At 41.3% G+C, this 15,897-nt stretch overlaps 1 protein-coding gene across 2 annotated transcripts; it reads right to left on the reverse strand.

Moving 5' to 3' along the window:
• Positions 1–4,744: 4,744 nt before the first annotated feature.
• Positions 4,745–14,696, reverse strand: LOC114800735 (protein SSUH2 homolog). 2 transcript variants are annotated; one of them, XM_028998461.1, is made up of 12 exons: positions 14,473–14,696; positions 13,930–14,019; positions 13,766–13,835; positions 12,196–12,325; positions 10,876–10,936; positions 10,652–10,773; positions 9,587–9,649; positions 9,327–9,406; positions 9,151–9,243; positions 7,424–7,529; positions 6,512–6,619; positions 4,745–6,049 (listed from the first exon to the last, which is right to left on the reverse strand). In XM_028998461.1, the coding sequence occupies exons 1-12, from the start codon at positions 14,489–14,491 to the stop codon at positions 5,906–5,908; spliced, it is 1,086 nt and encodes a 361-aa protein (XP_028854294.1). In that variant the 5' UTR covers positions 14,492–14,696; the 3' UTR covers positions 4,745–5,905. The 2 variants fall into 2 exon arrangements, with proteins under 2 accessions (XP_028854294.1, XP_028854293.1); XM_028998460.1 differs by having other exon boundaries at positions 6,512–6,634.
• Between the last annotated feature and the right edge of the window lie 1,201 nt (positions 14,697–15,897).

A 15,897-nucleotide genomic window follows, 5' to 3' on the forward strand; every position in this document is an offset into this window, starting at 1 on the left:
TGTGTCTATTATGTGTTTTACACTATTTAAATCCCTGTTTTTGTAAAGGTGCCAATTGAATTTGTCATTGTGATATATTAACATCCATAATGTGAAATTTAGAAATGCATTCCATGCAGACAGGTAAACATGCACACAGTTCTCTATAATGCTGAAAGTCTTTGAGAAATAGGGGGGTTGGGGAGCCTTACTTATGCAGTACTCAGGAGTGGAACATATGAGAAATCAAATTGAAATCATGTTTCTACAGCACTGCAGATTGTGTTGTGCTGCCTGACAGACTGAAGATCTCAGATCGGCAGCTTGTGCATCGATAATGCACATCCCTGCAGTCTCTGCAGAAATCGGTGAAAATGTTTCAAAATGGTATTCAACAAACATGGCGCTGTCATGGCTTGTGGTCGGCGCAGAAGCAGGACGTCTCTGAAAAGGGATTTTATTACAAAGGAACAAAAACCTGGCTTAATAAGATAAGATAAGATCAACCTTTATTAGTCCCACAAGTGGGAAATTGCCATGGCAGAAAGTGGATAGAAACAAAGGTAATAGCAGAAAAAAATAAATATGTATATATCTACAAATGTACAATTGAGATCTACACATGAGCAATGGGTAAAGTAATGGGTAAAATGGGTAAAGTGCAATGGGTACATCTGTACAGTTGGTAATTACCGTGATGTATTTGAAGTGTGTGTTTGTTTGTCTGTGTGTGTGTGTGGTCAACTGTGAGGTCTTTGTTGTAGAGTCTGACAGCAGTTAGAAGAAAAGACCTTCTGAACCTCTCCTTCCAACATCGTGGGTGCAGTAACCTGCCACTAAAGGAGTTGCTCAGTGCTGTTAGAAGTTCCTGCTTGAGATGGGAGACGTTGTCCAACAGGGATGACAGCTTAGCCACTATTCTTCTATCACCACTTCCACTGGGTCCAGAGGGCATCCTAGAACAGAGCTGGCCCTCCGGATCAGCCTGTTCAGTCTCTTCCTGTCCCCAGAATAAATGCTGATGCCCCAGCAGACCACACCGTAAAAGATGGCAGATGCCAATACATAAAAAGTCTTCAGGAGTACTCCAAAAGACCTGGGCCCCTGTACTCCAAAAGACCTGAGCCTCCGCAGCAGGTACAGCCTGCTCTGCCCTTTTTATAGAGAGCATTTGTATCATGAGTCCAGTCCAGTTTATTTTTCAGATGAACAAGGTAATTGTAGCTTTGGGTACGACCACAGTATGTGAGAACTCAGGACTGTGTGTCAGACAGGGTTGTCTGCAGTACGGGGGCCCTGCAGGGAATGGTTCTAGCGCAGTTCCTCCTCACAATCTACACTGCAGACTTCTCCTACAACTCCACCAACTGCTTCCAGCAGAAGTTTTCTGATGACTCTGTCGGCCTCATCAATAGTCGGCCTCATCATTGATGGGGATGACAGGGAGTACACAGAACTGACATGGGACTTTTTGATGACTGGTGCCAGCAGAACTACCTCCAGATCAAAACCAGAAAAACCAAGGAGCTGGTGGTAAACTTCCGCAGGAACAAACATCCTCCACTGCAACCACTGAATGGCAGAACAAGGAAACAATCAAAAAGGAAACAAAAAGGAAACATACGGAACGAAAACTGACACAAAGGAACTGAAGACAGGAACTGCGCAAACATAAAAGCGAAAGTTAAGTGATTGTTATTGTAATACACTGCAGCACAGCACATGGTTACACAGCGAAATGTGTCCTCTGCTTTTGATTATGGGTCCACTTTCTTTACCCGCTAGGCCACCGCTGCCCCTGCTAGGCCACCACTGCCCCTAAAGTCAGAAACCACATTAATGCAGCTGCTATGTCATGTGGCTGCTCTCTGTATTTAACAGGTCTTAATTGCCCCTGCTTAATAAGTCTCAGGTGGGAGCAATTAGGACCTGTTGATTAACCGTAGGAGCCCCAGGGCGTAACAACCAAATTACTGATTTTCTCTTAAACTTCTTGTCACTTCGGATTGCTGTTGAAGCATTATGAAACCATTTGTCACTCCCAAATTACTATAAATGTTTTTGGGAACTACTGTTAGGCCGGGGTTGCGAAGCAGGGCGAAATCTTCCTGGACTCCTTGTGCAGACGTAGATTTTCGGTGGCCAGCAATACCCTATCACCCACCCAAACATCCGAAAGCGCACAGAGGTGGTAGTAAGGAGTGCGGTCCAGGCACACTGCCAGTTCTTGATGAATAGCTGGGCGGTTGGATTTGGACAGTCAGGTTCTTAGTGGTTGAACAACGTAGGAACGGAACATACCTCGAAGGGACTGAGGCTTGTGCATGCAGCCATGTGTTTGAGTGCCAACTCAGCCCATAGGAGGTCCCTTGGTCCAGGTGTGTTGGTGAGCTGAGACAATTGCACTGGTGGAAGCAACCGACCTGCTGTTTAGTCCTCTCTGCCTGGCTGTTGGCTTGGAGATGATACGCAGAGGAGAGACTGGTGGAGGATCCAATCAGCCGGAAGAACACTTTCCACAATGCAGAGATGACTTGAAGACCCCGGTCAGAAACAACATTGTGGGTGAACCCATGCAGCTGGACGACGTGTTGCAGGAGGAGTTTGGCTGTGGATAAGGCAGACGTCAGACCAGGGAGTGCTAAAAGTTGAATGGAGAAGAAGCTGACAATGGTGGGGATGGTGTTAAAGCATGTCACAGGGAGAAATCAAAGGGTTATTTGGGTCCAGGGACAATGAGAAGTGGTTTTGCCTTCACATATAGTACGTCCTGATGTCAGTCACAAGGGTTGGCCACCAGAAGATCTGGCAGATGAATTGGAGGGTTCGTGGTACCCTGGGTGACAGGACAACAGGGACCCATGACCCATTTGAAGGATGACTGGATGACAGACTTTGGGGGTGTACAGACAAACGGCTGATTGGTGGCCTGGGCCATGCGGACCCGATTCTCTAGGAACCGAGGATTTACTGAGGCTGGAGGATCGGTGATGTATCAGGAGCTGGTGTGTCCGGGGCATGCTGTCTGGAGAGGACATCTGCCTTGCCATCCAGATGGCCCGGTCGGTAGGACAAATAGAAGTTGTATTGCTCAAAGAATAAAGGTGGTGGTGAGGCTGAGGTTGGAGTCAGTGCTGATGGCAATAGGGGCCCCATTCCAGCATATGGCCCAGAAGGAGATGCAAAGGCGAAGATTAGGGTGATGAGGAATAGAAAGGTTTCCGGGATAATGCAGAGATGGATGGGAGGGGTCTGGTAGGAGATGCTGACCATTAGGGCTGACCATTAACAGAAGTGATAGCCTTGGGCGTGGGCAGTCTTTCCAGCGGAATCCCCAGGTATCTGGCAAAGTCACAATCCACAATCCAAGTTTCTGGCCACTCCTGAGTCCATAAAAGCTGTGGTCTTCTGCTGTTTGGACCCCCATTCCAGCAAGATGTGCAGTGTGAGACAGGAAGGAGTGCTCACAAAGTGCCTCAGCTGGATTGCGTGGTTCCTGATTGAACTGGGAAGTTAGCCTGATGATGGTAGGAGACACACAAAATGCACAATAGTTGTTGACAGTACTGTCGCAGCTGCATGGGTTTCCCCAGGTTCTCTAAACCAGAGTAGAAACCAAAGGGAGGACAGAAAACAGAAAAGATTAGAAATGGCAGTGCACACAGAAGCATGACTCTAGGTTGACCAGACATCCTCTTTTCCTGTATTAAAATGCACATCAAGCTTATTAAGATGACCAGCTGTGTCATCAGCTCTGGCAGAATTATCAAAAACCATTATGACTCAGGTACAACCATCTACTGTCTGGAGATGTCTGGTTGTGAGCACTTATGTATATTACATGCACATGACATTCTAAATATTAAAACTAGTGGAAATTAGACATTGCATTGTGAATTGCGAAGGAAGTTAAATGGCAGTGAGATGGTGTATTACACAGCAAGTGAACATTTTTGTCCTTGAAGTGTGCACAGGGAGCTCAGACTTGACCATGTTGTCTGATCCAGTAGAAGAGCCACTATAGTTTCTTGTCACGATGGCTGGACGTTGCAAGGAAGAAGGACGCATATGCACGACGTCACGAAACAGGGGTTTACGAAACAGGACAAGGGAAACATCACCAAACAATGACCTGACAGACACGAACAGGGCAGCTTAATACAATCATACACAGGTGAACACAATCAGGAAAAATTATAAAACAGGACGAACACGAATCTCCAGTCCGAACTCTGGACCTGGAGTAGCCCCTGGCGGACCGGATCATGACATTTCTGTTAAACAACTTAATGCTGATTCCTATAAAAAATGTTTCAGTAGACAGTCTGAGGCTTGTTCATATATATTTGTATGCGCATACCGCTTAACTACACACTGTTGCTGACAAGTTAGACCACTATGTGGAAAAGAGGGGTGGTAGTAGCCTAGTGGGTAACACACTCACCTATGAACCAGAAGACCCGGGTTCGAATCCCACTTACTACCATTGTGTCCTTGAGCAAGACACTTAACCCTAAGTTGCTCCTGGGAGACTGTCCCTGTAAATACTGATTGTAAGTCGCTCTGGCGTCTGATAAATGCTGTAAATGAAATGTAAATGTAGTTGTCCCTGGTGGCGTTGCACTCTTTCAAATGTATAATGTGACACTTGATTCTGCAGATCCATTTGAATATCTTCAGGATTAGTCCAATCCACAAAGGCACAACCATATAGTAATAGTGATGTCTAAAGAAATCTGACATAGGCATAAAAAGTGGACACAGATGATTCAGTAATTTTATTCAGTCAGTTATGTTATACATAATAACAGCTATGAAACAGTGCTATGAAGCAGGATAAGAGTCACAACCCAATGGTATGTGTTGAAGTACAGAAAAAGTTGGTTCATACAAGTTTGTGTGATGGACAAATATATTGTATAAACTGTGTGTGCATGGGACCAGAGCAATACTAAAAAATATGTAAGAGAAAAATGATCAGTGAAAGACATTCTGATAACATAAATGTGCAATCGGAAATATCCCACAGCATAAGTGTGGGAGAAAGCAGAGCTGTCCCCAGCATTATAAAAAAGAATACTAATAATACAGTTACAATAATACTATAGCAGGGGTGGGCAAACTACATTGGTAGTTGGTAGGCCCATTGGTCTGGCAGATTAAAATGGACTGTCGATTACATTTTGGTTGAACTGGGGTGTGGGACAACTTTGACCATGATGTTAATAAATGTATAAACGATACATTGTTCACAACATTAAAGAGCTGTGTACATACGCACATTTGAATAATTTTCTCTGTGCTCTTATTCTCTGGCACTGAGTGACGGAGACGGCGCCTAACTGCCGACCTACGCTACACTGTGTTTAACCCCCATGTAACACACATTTCAACGAGTAACATTCAACTATTTACATCCAACCCGCTCATTTCCCCACACATTTCCTTTCCTTCTTAGTCCAGCAAGCCTTTCTCCAAAGTGAAAGCTGATTAGAAACACAGTTCTCACTAAAAGTGATTGTAAATATTAACGCTGAAATGCCGTCTAACAATTTTTTTTAAAAGTCAATGTGACCCCTGATCTTAAAGTTTTGCACACTCCTGTACTATGGGGTTTGTTTTGCATATGTGTGTAAAGATGCTGAAAACCAATTGAAAACATTCAATGTTCCAACCTTATTAATTTATGCGTGAATCAACATCATAACCCAGGTAGAAGGTCTTGCATAAACATGATAATAAATATTGTATATTTGAGCTCAAATGTAGAACTTACATGTAATCAATTGAATACAATGATTATGAAAAATTATTATAAAAATGATTAAACATATTACAACCACTAGCATTAAACGTTCTAAGTAAATACGAAAACTGACATTATATCAATCAAATTTGAATATTGAAGGTCGGTCATCAGGCACGTTTATATTAAAGTACAGAGGCAGCAGGAGTCAGGGTAATCATCTGTCGCAACTTTGCTCTCCATACCATACACAAAGAAAACATAGGACTTCTGCTCCCACTGATAGGTCACCTTGGTGACAGGAATCAGTTCAATGGTCTGTTTCTGTAAGATGGACATGGAAGCATTAGTTTACTAAGAACATTGTGGAAAATGGCCTTTGTTTTTCACCCTATAATGCAAAAGATAACCTTCAACCCTTCAGCTCTGACCTGTCTGAATAAATACTTTACAGAGCAGGACATTTCTTTATTGTGAATCTTTGTCTGAATGATGACATGTAATGAATGTAGTATTTATGAACGTTACCTTAATGATATTTGTTGGCATGAAGCAAAGTCAATGGAGTGGTTTGAACTATTTAAAAATATACACACTCTGTGAATATGCGGCATAAGATTCTTTTTTGTTTTTATCTCGAATATTTAAAGGATGCCCTGATCTCTTTTTCCACTGTGCTTAAGCAGTTTGCAACCACAAGCTATGAATAGCAAAGTAATTTGATTTCAAAGGCACTGAAACAGAAAGTGCAGCCAAGCTCTGAGATGCAGAGGGTCGGTTACATACCTGTTGGAGAATGCGTTCAGTCTGGGAGTGTTTATTCTGGTGCTCGGTCACCATCTTCTGTGAGGCCTGGCACAGTTCAACGTCAGGAAAGTTCTGCACTGGATATACCTGTGTTAAACACAACTTGAAATAATACGTTATATGAACATGTATGGAGGTACGTTCTTTCTTTCTTTCTTTCTTTCTTTCCTTCTTTCTTTCCTTCTCTGCTTTTGCATACAGAACCCACAGTAGATACTAACCAACTGTAGATATTCAGAGTCAGACTTAGAAATACAATTAGACCTTAAAGCTGCAGAAAACTATGGCGTGCATAAGCTCTTGCCCAAACCACTTCCAGGAATGAGACACCCTGTTGCACGACAAGGGATTTTTGTTTGCGGTTTTGTCACTTTAACCACAAAGTAAGTCAGTTCAGTGCACGCCTCTATACATGCCTCTATTACTTGAATGTTTGTTGTTTACATTTCATTTATTACAGATTTTAAAAAGTAAAAATACTATCATAATATTAATTCTTAAATGCTGAAATACATTGATAATATTTGTGAAAGTTTTCATAGAAATATTAGGACATTTCATGTAATTTTTCCACAAAATAAATAAATGATTATTCTTTTATATATATATATATATATACACACACACACACACACACACACACATACACACACACATACATACATATATATATATATATATAAAAAACACACACACACTATTTGGATTTTATCATGCTTGAGTGTATTTTAGGATTAAACAAGTTAATTTAAAGTACATAATTATGATATTCATTATATATGTATAATTACATAACATTTAAACAACTAAAGCCTTTGTTAATGTCATTTATAGTCCAATTTATGATTAATAGTGAGTTAGCAGTTTATGTGTCCTTATAATATTTTATACCAAGCACTGGGTGTCCTCGAACAGCTTCTTTCCTGTAACATCTCTCAGCTTGACCTTTGTCAGCCCACTCCACTTTTCAGTCACAAATTCTTCCTGGTCGTTAATCCTGAAATTAATAAAATTACATTGAAATGAAATGCTTTCAATGTTACTGAAATCATATGGAACATTGTTTTATGCCCAGGACCTCCATACACTACAGACTGTGATGGACTGTGAGTTTGGGTCGCCTATAACTAAGTGAGCAGTTCACCATTTAATTTTACTTGAACCCAGAGGTCCTGACCACTGCAGACATGGAACATCCCACAAAAGCTTCAGTTTTGGAGATGCTATAACCCAGGAATCTAGCCACACACATTTTGCCTCCAACGCATCAACTTAAAGTACACATTTTTCACTTGTTCCGATGCCTCCATTTTCTCTCTCTTCCCTGTTTAGGTTTTGGCCTTTACTGAAGGGAATGAATATGTATACTGTCTCAGCGTCTTAGTTACAAGAAGGACTCTGGTCAAACAGTCCATGACTAGTCCTGTGCCAGCTACCAGCTGAAACTGAGGCTCAGTAGTGTGTGGCCTCCACTTGTCTGTATGACCTCCCTACAACACCTGGGCATGCTCCTGATGAGGTGGAAGATGGTCTCCTGAGGGATCTCCTCCCAGACCTGGACAAAAGCATCCACCAACTCCTGGACAGTCTGTGGTGCAACATGGCATTAGTGGATAATGCAAGACATGATGTCCCAGATGTGCTCAATAGGATTCATGTCTGGGGAACAGGCGGGCCAGTCCATAGAATCAATGCCTTCATTTTGCAGGAACTGTTGACACACTTCAGCCACATGATTTCTGCCATTGTCTTGCATTAGAAGGAACCCAGGGCCAACTGCACCAGCATCTCATCTCAGTACCAAATGGCAGTCAGGCTACCTCAGGTGAGCACAGGGAGGGCTGTGCGGCCCCTAAAAGAAATCCCACCCCAAATTTGCCAATCTTCGTGTTTTCTGGCAAATGTCAAACATGCTGCGTGATGTTGGTCTGTAAGCACAATCCCCATCTCTGGACGTCGGGCCCTCATACCACCTTCATGGAGTCTGTTTCTGACACATGCATATGCTGGAGGTCGTATTGCAGGGCTCTGGCAGGGCTCCTCCTGTTCCTCCTTCCTCCTCCTCCTGCTGCTGGGTTGTTTCCCTCCTGCGGCCTCCTCCACATCTCCTGATTTACTGGCCTGTCCCCAGGTAGCACCTCCATGTTCTGGACAATACACTGACAGCTACAGCTCGCATTGATGTGCCATCCTGGATGAGCTGCACTACCTGAGCCACTTGTATGGGTTGTCTCATGCTACTACAAGAGTGAAAGCACCACCAGCATTCAAATGTGACCAAACCATCAGCCATTTGAACTGAGAAGTGGTCTGTGGTCACTTGCTAATTGTCTAAATTTCCACCTGTTGGCTATTCCATTTGCACAACAGCATGTGAAACTGATTGTCAATGTTGCTTCCTAACTGGACAGAAGTGTGATTGACTTGGAGTTACATTGTGTTGTTTAACTGTTCCCTTTGTTTTTTTGAGCCGTCTATATTGATAATTCTGACTACTTCTGACTTTAAGTCAACTGAAATTTGATGGTATGGCCACGACTAAGACTAATTACCAAAGACTAGACTAAAACTAAAATAAAACAACTATAGTCAAGACCAGGTCCACATGAGCTACTCACCATTTTACCTTGAGGCTCAAATACTCCAAAAGCCGTTTTTCCCCCTTACAGGTCGCACATACCTTGAAACCCTTCCCAGAGCAGGATGAACAGCTGCAAGAGAAGCACAGACCCCATGTAATCCCAGCATCCTCACTATCACATTCTCATCAATTATACTTTTTGCTGAACCTCACCACTTCCTTCCTGAACCATTGCATTTGTCACACTGCACACCTGCCTTGGAGCCCGTGCTCCTACAGTCCGAGCATGGTTGCTGGATAAGATGTTGAAATGGACAAGATGAATCTGCATCTGCTACTCCACAAATACACTATACTAACTGATTAAAAATCTCATGAAGTAAGAAAAGCATTTCAGGTCTGAAATAGTATGAAATCTCCTTGACCATAGCAGCATAATAGCAACACAAACCATGAAACTACCTAGAACTTACATTTCCTTTGCCAGAACAAGCACTGCACTTGCACTTTCCTGTCTTCTTGCAGGTGACACAGTCCTGTTTAAGACACAAAAGTGCATCAGGAAAGAGAGCTAGCATACCATGGTTCACTCACCCAGTGTGATCACTCACCACTGTAATGCACAAATAAGTGTTTGTGCATTATAGGTGTGAACCTTCACTGGTCTGACAATTTGATAACAATTATCATAGCATCAATTATCACAATGCATGATTTTTTCTACATTACTTCACATTATGTTTTCAAATACGTTAGTGAGATGAGAGTGACACGTGTTTTTTGTAGCGTTCGCGGTGTCAGCTGAGCGTGGACTGAATGACGACCATTTTTCCTGATCAATGGAGTAAATTTGCATTTACATTTACAGCATTTATCAGACGCCTTTATCCAGAGCGATTTACAATCAGTAGTTACAGGGACAGTACCCGCCTGGAGCAACTTAGGGTTAAGTGTCTTGCTCAGGGACACAATGGTAGTAAGTGGGATTTGAACCCGGGTCTTCTGGTTCATACCACACCCACTAGGCTACTTCACCCACTAGGCTACTAAATCAGAGCACCAACATTCAATTGGCTGTGCGTCCGGATACAACTACTACTTTTTAAATATAATTTTAATAATGCCACCAGAAAATCACCAAGCACGTAATTATGATATAATGGATTATGTTCTGACCTCTTGATGCATTGAGAATGAGATTAATTTACATTTTGTATCGCATCATAACGCATTTAGCTGTCTAAATGCAACATTGTAGCTTTGACCCCATGATTTATCATTACTTTGACATATCATGAAAGCCTTGTACAACAGAATTAAATTAAACAGTAAAACTATTCAATTTCAACATTTTATGAACTGGATTGTGATTTCCAACCCACAATCAGAGTTATTGTTCAAATCAGAGTTATTGTTAGCAAACACTTAGCTAGGTTACACCAGAGGCAGATACATCAGGACAAAGGTTCATGCTGTTTGTGTAAATGCAGTTAGGCAATCTGTCGATTTAGGTTATCAGACAGATAGTCCTAAAATACCTTGATAGAAGAAGTGAAGGGAACAGGGACATCCTTCTCCAGCTCTGTAAAATTAGGAGGTGCCTGCACCCAGATAGCCCAGGGAGGAGGGACTGGCTGACTGCCTGCATCCAAGGGCTGACCTGTTAAAAAATAAAAGGTATCGGGCCAGAGATGACTTTCGGTCATCTGAAGATTTTTGATAATCAGAGGCAGACATCTCTGTCTGAATTCTGGTGAAATACCTTGATATGGTTCAATCTTTGGCTCCAGTTTCCTGCTTTCGGTGAAGGTCTGCAGACTGTACTGTAGTGATATGCATTAGTGTATATTGGCATATTTGACACATAATATATAAAGAGGCTAATGATTCTAGCCACAATTAATAAGATGATATTTACATGTCTATACTGTAGACATGTATTTGGCAGCTGGGATTACATTTGACTATAGATAGCTGTTCATTTATTTGTACATTTTGAGCTGGTTGTTTACCCCATGACAGGACAAATTGCACAGTGTATGCACATCTTAAGCAGGGAAGAGCAAAATGAGCGAGAGGCTTAAAGTAAGCAGCAAATCTCTGTCTTCAAAATCTTAGTGACTGGTGAGATAATTAGCAACTAAAAATATATCTCTATTTGTACAGTGGGGGACTAGTCCATTGTTCTTTTCAGTCTCGTAGTCTTCTTTCTTGATCCCACATGCACCACTGTCAGCCTGTCTGTTGCATAGAACCGACTGGAGGACCCAGACACAAAGTAAAACTTATTCACTTTCCACCCCAGCAGCTCACAAAGGGAAAGTTAATAACATGAGATGCATGCTTTTTTCAACTATGCCAACCTTTTTTAGTTTTGTTCATATTGGCAATAGTGACAAGTGTTGTGCAGTTTGAATATATTTAGCCACCCAGTTAAGGTAAATGTTGTATTTATAGTTATAATCTTGTCATGGTCAGAGGGTTGTATGTCCCAGTGACCATAAGCTCAGCCTAAGCTCAGCTCAGCCACCCAAGTTGGACAGGTCTTAGGGTGGAGGCTTTACAAAATGCAATCCAGTCCATCTGTTGGTGCTGTGTTATGTTTCCTGACTGTTCGTCAACTGTGTATAATTGTATAAAGCTGCCCTGTTCGTGTCTGTTCGCCATCGGGTCATTTTTTGGTGCTGTTCCCCTTGTCCTGTCTACTATGTACTAAACCCGTGATGTCGTGCGATGCATCCTTCTTGCTCGCAATGTCCAGCCATCATGACAAAAAGCTATTGAGTACCATGTTGAGTTGCTGCAATGACATTACCGCAAATTGGACTTTTTAGTTACAATTTTTTGGTAATTTTAAATTAAGCCCACTGTAAATTGATTCGTTTTATTTTCATCAAATGATGTGGCATCCTTTGTTTTGTTGGACCTCAAGATTGGTTCCCTTCTGACCAAAAGACAGCATCTGACTATATTTATTGAGGTGTGGAGCTATTCTGTGTGACCACTCACATTTAACCAACCAGTGTTCATTCTGCAATGGTGCACATTGCTGCTTGTCATGTGATAAGAGTTCTGCTGTTACCCTGAAGGTGTTGAATGGCTCTCTACTCGTGATGACACCATTTTCAGCAGGTCCCGAGCCATAGCAGCAGTGCTCGCTGACGTACTGGAGGAAAGCCTGTCGTGCTTCCTCCTCACACACACAGGTCAGACTGAAAAAAAAAAGATTTGTCACTAGACACTGTTCTCAAACTCTTTTCAAGAAGATCTTTCTAAACCAGAAATAAGAGCTTGCTTCTCGTCTTGTCTACTGTGTTTGATAGAGTCTCTTGGCCCTGCTCTGTGCACAACAAAAATCATGGATTTGATCTACTGGTCTCTCAGTGCTATTGACAGGATTATCTCAAGGAGTAAACTAGGAGCGGGAGATCCTGTCTGTCCTGCTGGAACGTTTGCCACCAGGTATGTGATGGACGTAAGTGGAGGATCGTGTGCCTGACTGCTCTTTCCGTGGAGGACATCGAAGATCTATTTATTCAGAACCATGATCACGGGACTTCTGCTGATTGGATTAGGCATTGCCCTGGTATATCAGAAATCAAAGTTAACAATGACAGCTGTCAAAACCCCACCAGACTGGCCAGATTGATTGTCGGAATGGGCAGAGCCATTCCGCACAGACTGTGAGTATTGATCACAAATTGGATGCCATCACTGTGACATTTGATCGTAAACTGGACATCTTGTAGAGGCTGGCAGCTTTGCACAGAAATTTAGACGCACAGACCAGAGGCTGCAAAAGTTTCAGCTCTGCTGCTGAATAACAACATTAAGCGGGTAAAATCGAATACATGTGTGTGGTGTAGCCTGGCTAGCAGCAGCAAAAATTGTGGAGTGAAGACCCCTGTGCGACATGCCAGACCAATCGCATCCACCAGCATCCACAAAGTACATGTCCATGCCATAGAAAACAGTGGGTTTAAGTGCTTTCCGTGTTCTGTCAGAGGAGAGCAAATTTGTGCTCCGAGCTTCAGTCAGAATAGAATTTTGTTGAGCTTTGCCCTCTGTGTCCTGTGATAAATGTGTACAATAGATAAACAATTTTACTTGCTATCGGATCAAAAAAGACAACCAGTGGACTATCTAGGTTAAAATATGCTTATTCAGAAATATTGACACTCCATTTTTTTAAGTTTTACACCCTTTCAGATTTTTAAACAAATAAATATTAAGGGAAATGTAATGAAATGTCACTGTAAAACATGCATAGATTTTATGATTATCTCAAATGATTTGCCAAAAAGTGGCCCATTTTAACTGACTTCACCCTACTGGTCAATATACTGTTTCAGAATGCAGTAGCATGCTACAGTACAACAGTGCAACCCTACTTCTCAAATCTTGCATGACATGAGTAGAGAACTTTCTGTTTTATCATTTCCAGACTTTTTCTAATAGAAAGTCATACACGAATATGCAGCATTTGCAAATTAAACCTAAACCATACTCAAACCTCTCTCTAGATATTATTATGGATAATTCTACTGTGTGTTTAATAATTGCTTCTGTATTTTCCTCTACTATAATCCCTCTATAAACCATTCACTGAGAATCCTGTGTAGTGAAATCAAGAGTAATAACTGGAGTCTTACTTCCACTCAGGTGGCGCAGTCCCTGGTGGTGGGGTGGGGAGGACAAGTGGTGGTGAAGGTATAAAGCCTCCTGGGTCAAAGAAAAACACAAGAATCAGTTTCTGAAGACTGCATTTGGCTACGTTTACTATGAAAATGTGGCTGTACGTGCTGCTGTCATGTACCTTCACCTCCACCCAGGAAGCCTTCATAACCAGGAAAGTTTCCAGACACAGGAGGGGCGGCAGGGTTTGATGGTGCCAAAAATGGAGCAGCTGTGTGATAAATTCTATGTGATTATAAGCAACCCGATCCGTACACACATGATTGTTATTTTAATCATGCACATTTTCATCATGCACATCATTTTTATACAGAAGGCATCAAAATCAACCATCAGTGTTGAGTTGGGACATATAAAGGAGAGGAATACTAAAACAAGTAATCAGCTGCATTACTGTGGGTGAAAGCCTCTTCATATGAATGCGCTTATGTTGAGTTTTCTGTAGGATAATACGTGATAAAAACAGATCTGGCCAGAAAATCTCAAAGAATCTTTAAAATGATAAGTAAGTAATAAAATACAACTCCAAACAAAGGCACATGTCAGTCACTGTTTGTATCAAAATTAGCCAACAAATCAATTTTGTAATCTCATGAAAAATAAAACAGATTAATATAGTCATTTAGAATATAAAGAACAAAAGGATTAAAAGTGAACTCTTTACCTTGTCCAGGGTTAAACATGTTTGTTGGTCCAGCTGGTTGAAGACAGTCCAAGAAAAGAAAAACTTGAATGTAATCATTAGAACAAGCAAGCCACGCCTCTCCCCAGTCCCAGAGACCTCCTCAGAACATGGATGGGAAGGTCTTATACATTCACAGTTTATAAAAGCTGGCAGAGACTGTTCACAAAACATCAAAAAAGGTGTATCTTATATATCTTCATCTTCCTTCTCTTCATCAGAACAAGCAAGCCACGCCTCTACCCAGTCCCAGAGACCTCCTCAGAACATGGATGGGAAGGTTTTATACATTCACAGTTTATAAAAGTTGGCAGAGACTGTTCACAAAACATCAAAAAAGGTGTATCTTATATATCTTCATCTTCCCTCTCTTCATCAGGATTGTATAGAAGCACCCCTGACTGTAGACACCTTGTTTTTGCCACAGCTTCTGCCTTCTGGCAATAATGTATTCCATTATATTTATATTAATACAGGCAAGTAATGTGACCTTTATTTGTGCTCCTTTTTTGGGTTCTTTTTGATAGATTCTTATGCTCGATCTACAAGTAATCTTATATAATTATATTATAGTTATGTTATTAATTTATACATTTAAAGTTAACTGCACACAGGCTTGTTTATTAAAACACACCATAAAGATTTTAAAATGCTACTCTTTAATTATTCAAAATATCACTAACTAAACATATCATGCTCTACTGATCAGTGGCCACATGTAATAGTGTAATTAATTATAACAACTATTGGTTTACATATGAGTGATATGATTATCTTCGCTGCACTAAGTAATGTTTGTGCCATAGTGAAGCATGGGTTGTGCTGGCATCTGGTGGTCAACATTTGTAGATATGCAAAAAGGGAATACACATCTTGTGATGACTATTGCCTCTCAGTGCTTGCATATAAAGAGGCCTTGTTTCCTTCTATTGTGCCTTTTGATTTCATCACCAAAAACGAAAAAGCTTTATATGATTGCTCAATAAATGTCAAAAAATTCATTTCAGAAGTCATGTCAATTTAATAGTCCATCAGAGCTCATCATTCAATTAAAACTTCTAGCCTGGTTTCAAAAACCCCAGAGCTTTTAGTGGGTCTGACCAGTACACTGTTCATTATCCTGACACATGCAAAACGCACCAATCCGAGTCGGTCAGCAAAGATGTCCTGGGCTTTGTCCAGCAGCCACAAACAACTAGGACAATGTCTCCTAGAAAGAGACTTATTTTTGTCCTATTCCAACTCTGACTCTCACAAGCCATTTGATCCATCTTGAGACGTACTGCAAACTATTGTCTGAGAAATTAAAATAATTTCAAATAACAAAAGGTAGTTTATAAAAAAATAAAGCTATTTATATTTGAGTGCACTGGATTGCATGACGTAACAAATAAAGTAATTTCAAAA

The sequence above is a fragment of the Denticeps clupeoides genome, chromosome 12 (assembly GCF_900700375.1).
Source record: "Denticeps clupeoides chromosome 12, fDenClu1.1, whole genome shotgun sequence".
NCBI lineage: Eukaryota > Metazoa > Chordata > Actinopteri > Clupeiformes > Denticipitidae > Denticeps > Denticeps clupeoides.

Coding starts and splice junctions, on each gene's coding strand:
- LOC114800735 (XM_028998460.1), bottom strand. Junction 7,530..9,150: donor TTGAGCCTCAAGGTAAAATG/GTGAGTAGCTCA, acceptor TATTAATTTCAG/GATTAACGACCAGGAAGAAT. Junction 6,635..7,423: donor TCGAGGACACCCAGTGCTTG/GTATAAAATATT, acceptor TATTATTTCAAG/TTGTGTTTAACACAGGTATA.